We start from the raw sequence: 16052 nt of genomic DNA, 5'->3' as shown, positions 1-16052 counted from the left end.
CACCACCACCACCACCAAAACAAAAAAGAAAAGAAAAAGAAAAAAATGAGATTTATTGGTGTTAAGAATCTGTTTAGTGGTAGAAAAAGAAATCAGAGGTTTAAAAATTGAAAAGCAGAATGTAAAATTACTACTCTGCAAATGGTATGATTATAGACCTGGAAACCTAAGAGAATAACTGAAAAGCTCCTATGAACAATAAGAGAACTCATGTAGGTGGCATGCAACACGATTAACACACTGAAACCTGAACATTTGCGCTTTTACCAGAGCAAGAAAAAACACACAGAAAAACACAAAAGTGCCTCGAAGCCCATTTAACAAGGAATCTGCTAGATTCATAGGAAGAAAACCTGTACATGTTCTTCAGATACAAAGAAAACTTGAACAAATGGAAAGGCATACTGTGTTCTTAATAATACAGTTTGCTAATATAAAGAAAAAATGTCAGTTCTCCCTAAGTTGATCTATAAATTTATCATAATTAGAATAATAGAATTAGACCCAAATGCTTACAAAAATTTACTACATGATAAGATTATCTTCCTAAATAAAGAACTATTCAACAAATAGTATTCCACAACCAGTTAACATCCAGGAGGAAAGTACTGGAAGAAGTCAAGGGAAAATTCTTTTATAACCTAAGAGTAGGAAAGCTTCTATCTATGGCTTAAAACTCATAAGACATAAAAAATTCATTAATTTGACTATATAAAAAAGGAATCATTTCTGTCATGCAGAAACACTGGAAGCAAAGTTAATAGGAAAAATACTCATAATTCATATAAGAAAAGAAATTGATTTCTCTAATTTGTGAAAGATCTTGCAAATCGACTTTGAAAAGAACAAAATCTCAGTGTAAAAATGAGGTAGGGCCAGGCATGGTAGTGCATGCCTGTAATCCCAACAGCTCCAGAGGCTAAAGCAGGAGGGTTGCAAATTCAAAGCCAGCCTCAGAAAAAGTGAGGCATTAAGCAACTCAGTGAGACCTTGTCTCTAAATAAGATATGAAATAGGGCTGGGAATGTGGCCCAGTGCTCTAGAGGCCCTGAGTTCAATCCCTAGTAGTCCCTGCCAAAAAATGGGGTAGGAATCTGAATAAATGCTTCACAGAAAAAAATAAAATGTTTCTTAAAGATAAAAGAGGCTGGATCTCCTTGTGATAGAGGACATAGCATCTAAGTCTCCACTGTCTTCACCCAGCAGATGGTCAGCCTCTAAGGGTTTGATAATGCTGTTTTGGGCCAGGGTCTGGGGAGATGAGCAATTTCATAGATTGTTGAGGCAATGCCCCAGGGAGGGCATCCTTGGCCCTAACAAATGTCATGGCCCTTCACTCTGTTGCTAAAGCCACTCTCCCTCCACATTTCCCAGGGTGGTTCAGATCTTAATCTTTGGGCTTCCCTAAGCTCAGTGAGTTTCCCATGAAGCCCTTGTCTTCTGACTTAAGAGAGGTGCCCATGAGTCTCTTCCCCTTGGGGACAGGGATGGGGACACATGACAATTCTCCAGAAAAGAAAAACCTTCAGAATTGCTGTTCTAATGATATTCTGCACTTGTCAGCACCTGAACAGTAGTGAATTTCACTGTATACCAATAAAAAATAAAATCAGCCAAGGTGTTAGGAGCTCTCAGGATAGAACATAGACAATTAAGAATTTAACTCTATTACAAATATTTCACAGCCTCACTGAAGGAGGTGGAGAAGTTGTCCTAAGTGACTTTGGAAAACAGCTTTGTGACTGTATGCTATAAGCTAGAGACAAAAAGAGCCATACATAAACACTGCTTGAGTGAGTGAATTTATCACAGCAGTACCAACTAGCAATCCTTTTTTAAAAAAACTTTTAAAAATGATTTATTTATGGACTTATTTATTTGTTAGTGGGGATTGAACCCAGGTGTGGTCTACTTCAGAGTTAATCACCAATTCTCTTTTAACTTTTTATTTTGCTGGGCTCAGTAGCCCACACCTGTAATCCCAGTGACTCGGGAGGCTGAGGCAGGAGGATTGAAAGTTTGAGAGAAGCTTAGCAAGGTTCTCAGCAACTTAGAACCTGTGTCAAAAAAAAAAAAATAGCCATGGGGTGGGGGACTGGGAATGTAACTAAATGGTAAAGCATCCCTGGGTACAATACCCACTAACAAAAAGTAAAATACAATAAAATTTTGTTTTGAGATAGTTTCTAAAGCTGGTCTTGAACTTGCGATACTCCTGCTTTAGTCTCCCAAGTAGCAGGGATTAGAGGCATGGGCCAACATGCCTAACCTGTCTAGCAATTCTGAATGTGCCATATGGGGGTTGATTATAAGGGGACTTAGAATAGAGATACCTGAGTAACAATGAGCAGGTCCAATACTCATATTTTTGTTTCTAATTGCTATTCTCTAAAGGATCTGTGGAGAAATGAAGGATTCTACAGCTTGGATGAGGAAAATACCAGCTAAACCTGGGTCATTTTGTAGAGCCAGAAAGTAAAGAAGTACTCAAGGAAAAAAATATAAAAAGGACCAGGCATATCAGAAGGACACAGGGGACAACCTTAAATACCTGCTAGTGACTAATTAATGATCATATTATATTTTAACAAAAACAATAGAATAAATACCCATGAGCCTACACTGATGAAAATGAATAATTAAATAAGTAAATAAATGGAGAAAAGAGGCTAAATCTTTACAGAAGAATCCCCGTAAGATAAATACTTCTCCCTTTAGAAGATGGAGCTTAATTTCCCTCCTCTTAAGAGTGGGCAAGTCTTAGCAACTTACTTCCAAAGAATAGAGTATGGAAAGAGAAAAATGTCAACTCCACAGTGGAGAGACATGGCCATCCCACCTTAACCAAGCCACCAAGTTCAATAGTGATGGTAATCATGTTCCCTAACCATGCTTTTCTCTGATCTTTTCCAAAAACGCATAACTGTGGTCTAATTGCATGAGAATACATGACAGAATTCCTACAAATGGAAGGACATCTTACAAAATACCTGACCATAAATCTTCAGAAATGTCAAGGTCATGAGAAACAAGGACAGACCAAGAGATTATCACAGACCAAAGAAGAGATATAACAATTAAATGCACTGTGGGATCCTGTTTGGACCCCAGAACAGAAAAAAAGACATTAGTAGAACGTGATGAAGTCCAAATAAAGGTTGTGGTTTAGTTAATAGCATAGTGTCAATGTTAAGTCTTCATCCTCTCAAAAGCACTGTTTTGTGTAAGATGCTAACATTAGGGAGAAGCCCGTGAGGAGCACACAGGGACTCTCTTTCCATCTTTATACTTTTTCTGTAACTCTAAAATTATTTCAGTATTAAAAGTTTATTTTTTCAAAATGCTCTTCTAACCAACTCCCAGCCCTTTTTCTGTTGTTGGTGTGGGTGTGGGAGTTAAGAAAAATCTAACCCATTACCCCTTCCCCACCCACGCCCTCTTTTGGCAAGCTCAGCATGGCGGCATCTCACATTTTGTTTTTCGAGTATAATTTTTGTTATTTTTGAGCTCAGCTACAAAACTTCTATTTAAATTTCCTGTTACATTTGCATATGCTAAAAAGAATGTCTTTAGACTGATAGGCGAGAAACCAAAACCAAGGGTTCCTGTGAGGAAACAGACTCAATGACTCAGGAATGAGGATGGGTGATTTCTAAAGCTTCAGTCTAGTGTATTTTTTGGAATTTGAGCCAGGTGGCTGTTTTACCCCTTTCAAGACTTAAATTAAATTTTTCTACAGTGTTGCTTCTCTCTTAAATCACTATTTGGTGACTCAGGGACTATTGCTATAATATCGTCACCTCCTAAAGAAGCTCCTTCCACGTTGTGTTCATTGAAATTCCAGAAGCCTTTGCCTTCTTCATTGCATGGAGATGCTTGCATTTGGGTCCTCCTTTGTTTCATCTTCATACATTTCACAAAACAATTAGTGACTCCTTAGTTTTTTAGCAACTTGTTAGATAATTTGGCATTTCTTGGGTTGGTATTATTTCCTTTGTTTGGGAACCATGGAAAGAGAGCAAGCCAGGAGCCTATGAAGGTATTCATGGCCTCATTAAGATTCTTTAGAATTCTTTAAAATCTTCAGAATATATGTTCCCAGGCTATTTTCACATCTCAAGAAAGGATTCTAAAAGATTAGCTTTCTTGGGCTGGGGATATAGCTTGGTTGGTAGAGTACTTGCCTTGTATGGACAAGGCCCTGGGTTCAATCCCCAGCACCACCAAAAAAAAAAAAAAAAAAAGTTGCTTTCTCATTTACCCAAGGTGTCACTCATATGTTATTCTTCATTTTTTAAGCACTCACTCTGAGAGTGCTTCCTGGGAGGATATAATGAAGCTGGTACTGTCACTAACACAGCTTCAGGTTGGTCCAATGCATATCCCTACCAGGGCCTTAAAGAAATCTGATTCTCATGTTAGAGTTGGTATTAGTCCAGGAAGGACTGAGACATATCAGAGTCAAAAATATTGTTCCCCCAAAATAAAATGTGGTGTATATATATATATATATATATATATATATATATATAGAACAGGATTTATTCAATCTTTAAAAAAAAAAGAAGTATAAGGAGGAGGAGGAGAAAATCCTGCTATTTTCAGTATAGATAAACCTGGAGGACATTATATTAAGTAAAATAAGCCAGAAACAGGACAAATACTACATGATCTCACTTATAAAGAAAGTCTAAAAAAAATCAAGTTTATGGCAACAAAGAGTAGAATGGCAAAGAGTAGAATGGTGATTACCAGGACAGAGGAAGGGAAGATGTTGGTCTGGGGTATGTTTCACTTATTAGGAGGAGTACCTTCTAGAGATATAATGTGTAGCATGGAAACTATAGTTAATAATACTGTATTGTAAACTAGAGTTAAGAATAGATCTTACATGTTTCATCATAAAAAAAGAAACTGTAACTATGAGTTGATGGATATGTCAATTAGTTTGTGGTAATAATTTCACAATGTATATATCAAATCATCACATTATACACCTTAAATAATATATACTGTTTTCATTTTTAAAGTATTGTTCTGGCTGGGAGTGTTGCTCAGCAGGAGCACCTGCTTTGTATGCACAAGGCCCTGGGTTTGATGTCCAGCACCAGAAACAAAACAAAAATGTTGTTCCCCAAGTTCAGGTTTCAGGCTTCTGTGGGTCCCCATCACCTGCCTCCTGGCTTCCTAAGGTGTACAGATATCTAAACACCCTTTTAATACGACAGAGCTTAGCCTTTCTTGATTGTGCAGAATTTTAAATGAACATCTTTTTAAAAATGAATGATGAAATAAACATTTTTGCTATCACTTCTTTTACTTTTAGCAAGTCTTTCCCGTTGTTTAACCGGTGTGTGCCTCAAACACCTGAGTGCTATTCCCTGTTTGCATCTGTTTTGGTAAATGATGTTGACACCCTCCATCGAATTCTAAGTGGAATAATGTCAGCAAGAGATACAATCCTTGGCCTGTGTATCTTCGCATTAGGTAATTTTAATTTTATTTTAGCAACTATTTGTGGGATGCCAAAATTTCTACAGCTTAAATATGTAGTGTCTTGAAATTAACTTCTTAACTTAAATAAAAAACTTTATGTTTATTTTCTTTGAAGATATTTTCAACATTTCAGGTTAAATTTGGGAAAGGGACAGTGGGAATGGAAGAAGTCAGCTGGCTATCTGCCAGGAAGCCTCACTGGATTGTATTCACCAGTTTCTGGGAGTTTTTTGTTCTCAGCTCTGCATGAGGGATGGATGCATAAAGCAGAGAGTAAGTTTGTTCTTTGGCTCTGAAAAGTACAACCATCAGGGGATAAGAAAACACATCTTCTGGCCTACGTGCCTTCTACCTGTAGGTGAGCCAGATCAGAGGGCTGTCTGGTGAGCCCGGGAGGAGTGTGCATCCACATTAAGAGGGTCAGACTGCAGTGCCCGTGAATCCAGCTCTTCAAAGGAACATACCTGCTTTGGGTTGTAGGCAGAAGAAGTCCTTGGGCCAAGACATGCCTCTCTTGGGCATTTCTGGAGGCAGTGACCCACTCTTGATCCTTGACTTCCCACTCTCTCTCTTTCCACTTGCTGAGCCCCTGGAGCCAACTGTCTCTTTGAACAGGTTAACACCCTCTGCAACTTTAGACCATAGCAATAACCTATTATCTAGTCCCTTCCCAGTTGGTCATCCATTAACATATTTTGGCCAGTTCCACAAATTGAGTTTTCCTTAATTTCATTACCAAAAGGTTACTAATTCCCCAGGGCTTGGGGAAACTTAAGTAATCACCATATATAGGGTCCAAACATTTTACTTAGACTGAGAATAACTTCAAATGACCCAAATAGTATTTTCTGACTCTAAGACACTGACGTGGTAACCACAAATACCAAAAAAAAAAAAAAAAAAAAAAAAATCCAGGCTAGTCCTGATATCATATACCTCAACCTAATGTCCCCACAAGGGCTGTACTTGTTAGATTCATAATGGCATTAACAGCTGTTATTTCCCAAGCAATTCTCAGGTACCAGGCACTGTGCTTATTATCACATTAAGGCTTTAATGTGATAAACCCCATTCCGCTCAGAGTAGAGGAACCTGAGGCTTAGAGAGTTTAAGTGCCTTGGCCAGTAGTAGAATGGGTGGCAGCTAGTAGAATGGGTGACAGAGCTGAGACTCAAACCCAGGTCTGTCTAATTCCAAACTCCATGTTCTCAGCCACCACACTGAAATATCTTTATGTAATCCTGATTTTCTGTTTAGTAAAAAAAAATAAAATAGCATTTATAGATTCACTGAAATATTTAGAAAAATTCATAAGCATACAAGCTCAAATATTGGAAAGTGAAATGCAATGCTTTTTATACAGCTTACTTTATATACTTAGACTCAAAATTTTCATCTTAAAGGCATGATTCTTTTAGATTTAATAAAAGTACCTAAGGACATTTAAAGTCAGAACTTTACACACGCTCAGTATGAAACTTAGTATAGTAAAATTTTTAAACAGTTCAGTTAGACTTGTAAGGAAAAAAAATAACTTGAGCTTTTGGGAATAAAATACCTTCTTTTTAATTTTAACTCAGGAAGACTGGCTTTGTTACAGCCTACTAAACCCCACATGCTTCAGAGGGTGCCCTGATTATATCCTGTATTTTCCTTTAGCATTTAGCAGGTGTCCCAAGACATTTGGAGATGGAGTAAAACCCTGGGCCCTCACTTTTCCTGCTTCTGCTACCATCACTCTCACCCTTTGCTGCTGTTTGGGTTTATGTGTTTTTCTTGATTTTTCAGCCTTGTCCTTGACCATGATGTTCACCTTCCGATTCATCACCACTCTTCTGGTTCACATTTTCATTTCATTGGTTATTCTTGGATTGCTGTGTAAGTATGTCTTCTTGATGGATTTCTTTTTGATTAAATGAAAAGCCTTTCCATTAAGTACAGAACTTAAAAGTTGGTATTTGTGAGATGAATGGAGTCTCAGAGAGTGTCTCATCCAGCCCCATCATTTTGCACGTAAGAAAAGCCAAACCCAGGGAGATTGACAGGAGTTGCTCATGTCTCACAGATCATGGCAAAGTTAACGCCAAGTCTGTTGTCGCTTCTAGTATTTTTTGCGGGCCTGAGATGAGCCTGGTACCCATAATACTAAGAGAGAGTTCCAGTGTCATCACAAGCATTTTGGAGGATCTTTTCTGAACCTGCACCTCACTCATTGGCATGTTGGTGACCACAGTTGTCAGGCAAAGGCTCTGCAACCTGAAGAGCAGGCCTGAGTAGGCATAGGGTTCTGAAGGCCCCTGTGGGCCCATCATCAGTTGCTGGATTGTGGATCTTCCTAGGATCATTGGGAAAAGGGTATCAGTGTTTTTTAGTTTTAATGAGAGACAGTAGTGTTTCATTCCTCTGAACTATCAGCTCTGCCCTCAGCATCGGAGCACCCCAGAGCCCTGTGCTGGATGGCAGCACTGACTTGTGAGGGGTACTTTCCTCACCTACACTTAGTGGATGGCTGTGACCTCTATAGAGTTCCTGTGGAAGTGGCTTATTGTAGTGTTTTATAGCTAAATGCAAAGTATTTGCAATGTCAAGGTATCCTCAGAGTAGGCCTCTGATATACGTGAGTCCCACAGCCTGTGTAAATTGCCTGGCTTTGGTGGGTCAGAAGCCAGTGTCCAGGCTCCTGCAGCAGAGATCTCCAGCAGAGTTTGCCTGAACATTTTAGTCTTTGGACACTAACAGAGTTCCCCTCACTATCCTGTTGATGTAGCTACTTTCCTGTTCACACTAGACCAACCTGTGGGCTAGGCATCTGTATTCTGGGGCCACCTCCTGGGTCTCCCAAAACCAAAGGCTCTTATGGGTTGGGGGTACTCTGTGGGCTACCCTGGCTCTGCCCAGCTCCGCCAGAGGGCAGCTGCTGGCTATAAATGCCCCAGGAACTTGGGACCCACCTCCTAAGCAGGGCCACCCAGGGGGCTTACAGTGGGAGGACGTTACCCCAGGGCGTGTGTGCTGAGCCCTGCTGGTGTTGTTTTCTAGTTGTCTGCGGTATCTTATGGTGGCTGTATTATGACTATACCAACGACCTCAGCATAGAATTGGACACAGAAAGGGAAAATATGAAGTGTGTGCTGGGGTTTGCTATTGTGTCTACAGTCATCACGGTAAGAAACCCCCTTCTACTGGGTGTGGTGGTGCACACCTGTCATCCCAGTGATTTGTGAGGCAGGAGGATCACAAATTCAAAGCCAGACTCAGCAATTTATCGAGGCCTAAGCAACTCAGTGAGACCCTGTCTCAAACATAGAAAGGGCTGGGATAGGGCTCAGTGGTTAAGCACCATTGTGTAGAATCCCGATACTCACCCCTCACCCTTCCCCCCACAAAAAAAAAAGAAAAGAAAAAGAAAACCCTTTCAGCAGTGGGTTGAGTCACCAGTCAGAGCTCTGAAACCCAGATCATTGAATTTTAGTCAAAAACAACTAGCGTTTGTTTTTCTTTTACCTCAGAATGTGCCTACATGATGGGGTACCTTCTTTGGATTTGAGATACCTATGTAGGAATAAATCAAAATCTTCAAAAAAATAAATTCTTTCCAAGTCATTTCTGTTGTCCTCCAGAGGCTGATTCTATATCCTTGCTGTTAGACCATTCCTACCCAAGGGGCTCCAACAGTGGACCTTTGGGGAGGAGGAAGCAGTTTATGACAGCTCTCATTTCCTGTTTGTGAGCCAGTGGGTACTGAGCTCTCCCCGGGTGTGCCAGCTCTGCTGCCCTGAGCACACAGGGCCCTTTGTCTCCACACCTGCCAGCCACTGAGTTATTTTGGTTTGCAGACAACCTGCTGCCTCCTCAGTGAACTCCCTAGTTAAAAACAGGAGAACTGGGAATATTGAGGCAGGGGATAGTGGTTGTTGGAGGAGGGTGACTGGCAACCAAAAATCATTTCAGTCACTCCTCAGGTGGCATAGAGGTGCTAGAATCACCAGGCTCTGGGGTTGGGGGGTGTTGAACCTCTGGTAACCCCAGGTCAAGTGCTAGCTGTTGCTCACTCATCATTGAGCAGAAGAGAGGCAGCCAGGGCCTTCCACAGCCCATTAAACCTTTCTGCAAATGCAGATTCTCTCACCAGCTCCATTCTCTCTTCTGAGGAAATCCTTCAGGTCTCATATTGGTTATAGGCTTCACATTTTCTCCTTTTCACAGTGAGTTTTCAGGTTTATGTTCTTTACATAAGATGTGTCAGGGAGCAAGTGGCATCCAATAAAGCAGCTGACTCCTTCCTCAGTCAAGGTCCAGGCTCACTGCTAAGCAGGACTGTGAAGGAGGCTGTAGAGGAAAAGGCTCCCCAGCAGCCAGGCCTGGGCTTTGGGGCTCAGGGGAGGAGGAGCAGGGCCCAGAGCTGGAGAGAGAGCCAGTCCTCCCCAGCCCTCCACAGGGCCCCCTTTGTCCTCACACACTGCACTACTCATGGCCACCATATCTCAGGGTCAGGGTTGACTTCTTCTCTTCACCTAGTATGAGGTGAGGGAAAGGTGAGTCTGTATCACCTGTCCCTGAGTGTCACAGGTGGCTGTACAGAGGGCAGAATCCAGCCTTGGCTCATGTGCCCTCATTTGGCCTGGGTTTCTCTCCTGTGCTGGCCCGGCTGGGTCTACTCTTACCCTCACAGGAGCCCAGATCCTTTGTCTCCGTCATCAGTTACACGCAGCTTCTAACATACACAGGACTCAGCAGCAAACAGTGGAGCTAGAGAGGCACTGACACAAGCCAGCACAGCCTGTGACCAGGTGAAGTGCACAGCAGGCAGTGCCCTGGCACAGTGCACAGGAAAAGAGCCCAGTCTTGGTGGTCCCAGGCCTGTGCCCAAATCCAGGGCCCACCACTGAGACATGGGAAAAATGACTTGGCCTCTGAGGCCCTGGTCTCCTCATGCATCACATGGGAATGCTGTTGCAGAGGTGTGGACCCCACTCCTTGCTGAGAGGCAGATCTGCCATGGAGGCTCCGCATTCACCAGAGAGCCACCCCCATTACTGCCTGGCAGGTGACCTGCTCACATGCTCAGCTGAGAACTGTCTGGGTAAGCCACTGCCTGCCCTGCTTGGTCCCTACACTAACCAGCTCCCACAGACACCTGCAGACACCTCCCACAGATACCCTGGAGCTGATCTCCAGGGGTGGGGGGAGAAGTAATTAGAAGCCCCTCTTCCCTTCTCTGACTCTTCTTATCTCAGCTCTTCTCATTAAAGGAGAGAAAGGAGTAAACTGACATTATCAGGAAAGGAATAGATGGAGAAGGGGGGTCACTTCCCTCAAACCTTATCCCTTGTTGCTTACTTCAGAGCTCCTCCCCCTTTTGTGGTGGCCTTCGTTCCAGAAAAAAAGAGCCCAGCCTCTGTAGTCCCAGGCCTGTGCCCAAATCCAGGGCCCACTGCTGAGACCTGGGAGAGATGACTTGGCCTCTTAGGCCCTGGTCTCCTCATGCATCAAATGGGAATGCTGTTGAGAGGTATGGTCCCCGGGGACCACCGAGGACCTCCTAGGCAAGGATGTGTTCCTGTCTCCTGGAGTTCTTAGCAGGAGGCTTACAAATAAACTTGAGCACATGTTCTGGGAAGATAGGGGCCAACTGTGAATATCACTTAAGGAGTTTCAATATAATCATTTGCAACAATGAGGAAAATGGGGTGAGTGGCATTATATGTTCACTTCAGACAATACTCTAGGATGATTAGCAGAATGCAGCTCCCTGCCACTTAGGAGTGAAGCCTGTGTGGTGAGCTCTGCCCACCCACTCAGTCCATACCCGCAGCACTGGGTGGTGACACTGATCTCCATCCAGATTGGGGAAAGGAACAAATTAGAGTCAATCCTTTCCTTGTGATGGACATGCTCACAGTGTACTCTAAGTGTGAGCAGGGCATCACCTGGATATTTCTAATATAAGTTGTAACACACACACACACACACACACACACACACACATTTAAATACTTACCTATATTAAGGTTCCTCTTAGGAGCCAGAGCCAAATTTATTTGCCTAAAGATTATATCGCTTTGCTTCCTGAACAGTGAAACAGTCCCTTCCTTGTTGATTGTGTTAGGCATTGATAGCCCTTTGCAGTTTAAAGGTCTCTTCTGGGCTTGGCTTCTCAAGAACCCCCCACAGTAGGGGTGTGCTCGCAGATCCTGGAGTAGCTTCTGCACAATTTATCCTACTTTCCTCTGACGTCTTTCCTCCACTGTGTGTGAGATCTTTGAGGGCAGAAATACTCCAGTCCAGTTGGAAGAGAAAGGGCAGCTCAGGCAAGGAAACAGAGTACACAGGGTCACATGGAGAGGTGCCCTCCATGAAAGTCTGATGCAGGTACAGGGAGGGCTCATTTCTGGAAGGTCCGGATCTGTGATAATAATGAGTCTGATCTTTATCCAGATGTTCTGAAGAACCATTGATGGATTTTTAGCAAGGAGATGACACCCTAGACTTCACCCTTTAGAAAGGTCCCTTAGCTGTGAGCTAAGAGGAGAAGGGATTGAGGTGGGGGCATATCAGGAAAATTAAATGCAGACAACTAATGAGGAGACCATTGGGGGCCAGATAAGAGATGATGAGACTTGACCTGGGACATCATCCATGGTTTTAGAGAGGAGAGGATGACTTAAGGGATATTTAAGAAATTGAATCAGAGGTGACAGGGATTATGCTGTGTGCTAGCCTCAAGGAAATCAATCTAAGGGGAGATTCAGATATAAACATGTGCAGTGGAAAATGCCAAATACTGTGGTTAGGTAACCATAGGATAGAATGGGAACATACAAGAAAGGAATCTTGGAGTCCAGAAAAATTAGGACCACTAGAGGTAGGGAATACAGGGAAGAAGAGATTTTGGAATAAAGATAATGAATTTGGTTCAGGACAGGGTGAATTTGAGACATTTAAGATGTGTATGGCCTTTTTAATATCTAATATGCTTCGTCATCCATTGCTTAGAGAAAGGTGAGGCTGGGGTTTTTATTTGAAGGTCATCAGCATCTGGGAAGGATGCTAAAACCACAAAGGAGCAGAAGATTCCTTCCCCCCAAAGATCCTAAGAAGCAATAACTGAAATAGTAGAAGAGCCAGAGAGATTGTGGAAGGGACCAGAAAAGGGAGTGAACAGTAGATTCAAATGCTATGCTGTGGCCAAGCAAGACTTGGAGGGACTGGGGATGTGGCTCAGTGGTAGCGCAGTTGCCTGGGTCCTGGGTTCATTCCCAAACACAGCAAGGCAAAAAAATTAAAAAAAAAAAAAAGACTTGGAATGTAGAATATTTTATGGGATCTAGCAGACTTCACATGAAGTGACCTTAGGGGGAGAAGTTTCAGGAGAGTGGGGGGGGGGTCTAGGGGTTTGCAGGTGGTTGGAGATGAGTGTAGATGCCAGTGTAGACAAGCTAAGAAACTCAGCTATAGGGAAATGGCTGGACCAATGTGGGGTGAACGAGGATTATATCTTTACATGAAAGACTCAGAGGTACTTATATACAGGGCAGAAAAAAAGCAATAGAGGAGAAGGCACAGAGGCTGCCTTGGCACATACTCACTGTCCTTTTCCTTCACACTCAAGTTCCCTTGTCCTTTGCTGTCCTTCTTTGAGCACCTTGGGTTCTGGGTGGAGGGAGAGAAGATGGTTCCTGACTCTAGAGGACTTAATTCTCATTTGCCTTTGCTTTATGACCATACTGAAAGCTCCTTTGGGAAGGGACTAAGCAGTGTTCACTGTTCTAGCTACAGGATCTAGAAAAGGGACCAGTACATAGTAGGTGTTCAATTCATGCCTGGGAATTGACCTGTTCAGTTATAACAAAAGTCATGTATGACTATCTTAAAAGAGCTATTTGCTGAAATGTCAGTAAAATAATAGGGCTTGCTTTAAGCTGTACCCAGTTCCCCCATTATTTTGAAATAATTTACTCTGAACCCTTTCTCACCAGGCAATTCTGCTCGTCTTGATTTTTGTCCTCAGAAAGAGAATAAAATTGACAGTGGAGCTTTTCCAAGTCACAAATAAAGTCATCAGAAGCTCTCCTTTCCTGCTGTTCCAGCCACTATGGACATTTGCCATCCTCATTTTCTTCTGGATCCTTTGGGTGGCTGTGCTGCTGAGCCTGGGAACTGCCGGTAAGGGACAGTGGGTGCAGGTTCCTTCCCTAGGAGTCACACGCAGGAGACCTCACCATTGTGAGAACTCTGGCCTGCTTCTGTGGGCACCAAGCCTCTCATGCAACCAGCGGCATCTGATGACAGCAGTAATGGTGCCAGGGCTCTGTTATGGGAGTGGGGGACACGGAAGTTCCCTTCCCTCTTTTGTATTGACTTTGAAGAAGCTGGGCTTGTGTTTCATGAGAGAATAAATTCAGTCAGGACTGAAAGCGTTAGGAAAAATTACAATCTGAACGAAGGCTTGTAGAAAGAATATTATCAAATGTCTCCAAGTTTAAATTTTATCCAAGATAATTTGTCAACCCCTATCCAATCAGTAGGTGATAAAGAACCCAGGAAGACTGTCAAAAGTTTGTTGTGCCCAGCAGGGCCAGCTGAAGTTTAATATGGGTGCATGCAGAGGTTCACCCTTTGTGAGTTCTGAAAGATAATTCTGCATCCTCCCGTGGTACCCAAACACTGGTCTCCTCCAGGAGCACTCCTCAGAGTGGACTGTGGTGCTTTTTTATAATACGAATACATGAACCCCATTCTCAGAGATTCTAATTTTATTGCACTTGGGGTAAGATTGTATGTGTGTGTGTGTGTGTGTGTGTTTGTGTGTGTTTTAAATGTTCCATAACAGGGCCACCATATTCTAGAGCAGTGGTAGTCAAAGTGCTCTGAAACCAGACACAGAGCTTGTGCCTGGAATGTGTACCATTCCATTGCTATGAAAGAAAACAAGACTTGCTATGAAAGAAAAAAAAAAATCAGCTGAAGGAATCATTGTGCTCTTGATGCCATTGATCTTCATTCTGGCACAAGCCCGTCATCTCATTGCAGACTCATGACAAACAGTGTGAGGGCAGGCAGCTAATCTATGAGCCTCACTTTGAATGATCCTACTCTAACTCCTCTACTTGATTTGGTGACAGTCCAGAATCATGCCCTGATGTGAATACAAAATAGAAAGTTGTTTTCTAAGACTATCACCAGGCAGATAAGAACCACAGCACATGTCAAGTTAACAAGACTGATGCAATTCCTTAATGTTTTAGCAAACTTATTCTGCTCTTCATTCACTCCAGTGAAAGGAGCCAATATGTGTGATCTTGCATGTCAGAGCAACTGCTGTGGTTGTTTCTTAGTGAACCTGGTACCCTTCCCTCTCCTCTGGAGTGAACTGACCCTCAGAATCAAGGTGGTCAGCAGACCTGGGAAGCCCCTATTTCTGGCTTTAGAGATGCTGTAGGGATGGTGTCTTCTGCTGCAGGTCTCTGGAAGCTTCCTGAAGGCCTGCAGTGAACTTCTGATATCCAGGGAGGAACCTTGGTCAAACAGACTGACTAATCAGGATTAGGATTATCTGGAAGGTATAGAAAAACTCAAAGCAAACATTGGTTCAAACAAAGTGTCAAGTAATTTCCCTCCCACATAGATGATGTCCACAAGGAGGATTCCTTGCAAGCATAGTCTTCCAGATTTCAAGGACTCAGGTGCCTTCTTGTTCTGTACCTCTACTACTTGCTTCTACTTCATAGTTGAAGTGGCCACTTGGGCTCCAGCCACCATGTCTTATTCCGGCCTGTAGGAAGGTGGCAGGAAGGAGGATGAGCATGCACCCTCCTGGAAGTCATAGGCTGCATTTCTCCCTCCACCCCACTGGCCAAATCCTAGGTCGATGATAACTCATCTATCTGGAAAGGAGACCAGGAAATGTAGTTTCATTTTGGTCAGTCTTGCACAGTTTAAAACTTAGAGGTTCTATTTCCAAGAAAATGTGAATCAGTGCTAGGGATATAGCTCAGTGGTAGAGTGCTTGCCTAGTATGCGTGAAGTCCTGGGTTCAATCCTCAGTACCACCAAAAAAAAAAAAAAAAATAGGGAAGCAGTTATTATGGGACAGTTGGAAGTCTCCCCTAGCACAGAACTGAACAGCCTTTCTCTAGCTCACTGGCTTGAAGTGCTCTCAGTCCTGGTCAGAAGGGAGCATAGGGGTCTTGGTACATGCTGTTGAAAATGTTCTGGATTCTAAGCTCTGTACTAGGTTCTTCTTTGTGTGCTCCCCTTTGAGCATCTTAATTCTCTTGCAACTTAATGTGCTATTCTTAAATTATAGGCAAGAAAACTGAGTTCTGAGCTAGTCATTTGCTGAAGGCCACACAGCTAGGAGCCCAGTCTGAGACTTAGGGGACTGAAGTCAGAGGGGAACAGCCCCAAGGCTTGACTTGGGGTGAGCTACCAGCACTGTGCCTCTTAACTTCCTCCTGTTTGGACCCTAGTTGGGCCCAGGGCCTACAAGGCATCAGACAGCCTCAATCTCAGGATTGAAAGCAGGAGGGCCAGGAAACAGGAGGTTATTCCTC

At 42.9% G+C, this 16052-nt stretch overlaps 1 protein-coding gene across 5 annotated transcripts in view; it reads left to right on the top strand.

The window, feature by feature from the left end:
• Positions 1-16052, top strand: part of SLC44A3 (solute carrier family 44 member 3) — a 74566-nt gene that overhangs the window by 13282 nt on the left and 45232 nt on the right. For all 5 annotated transcript variants that reach the window (XM_081307800.1, XM_081307799.1, XM_081307798.1 and 2 more), the window contains 4 exons: positions 5327-5487; positions 7285-7374; positions 8536-8660; positions 13476-13662. In XM_081307800.1, the coding sequence (XP_081163926.1) occupies positions 5327-5487; positions 7285-7374; positions 8536-8660; positions 13476-13662 (563 nt within the window). The remainder of the gene's footprint in view (positions 1-5326; positions 5488-7284; positions 7375-8535; positions 8661-13475; positions 13663-16052) is intronic.

Source organism: Spermophilus citellus (genome assembly GCF_964194105.1).
Source record: "Spermophilus citellus genome assembly, chromosome: 9".
NCBI lineage: Eukaryota > Metazoa > Chordata > Mammalia > Rodentia > Sciuridae > Spermophilus > Spermophilus citellus.
This window is presented reverse-complemented; position numbering and strand designations above follow the sequence as displayed.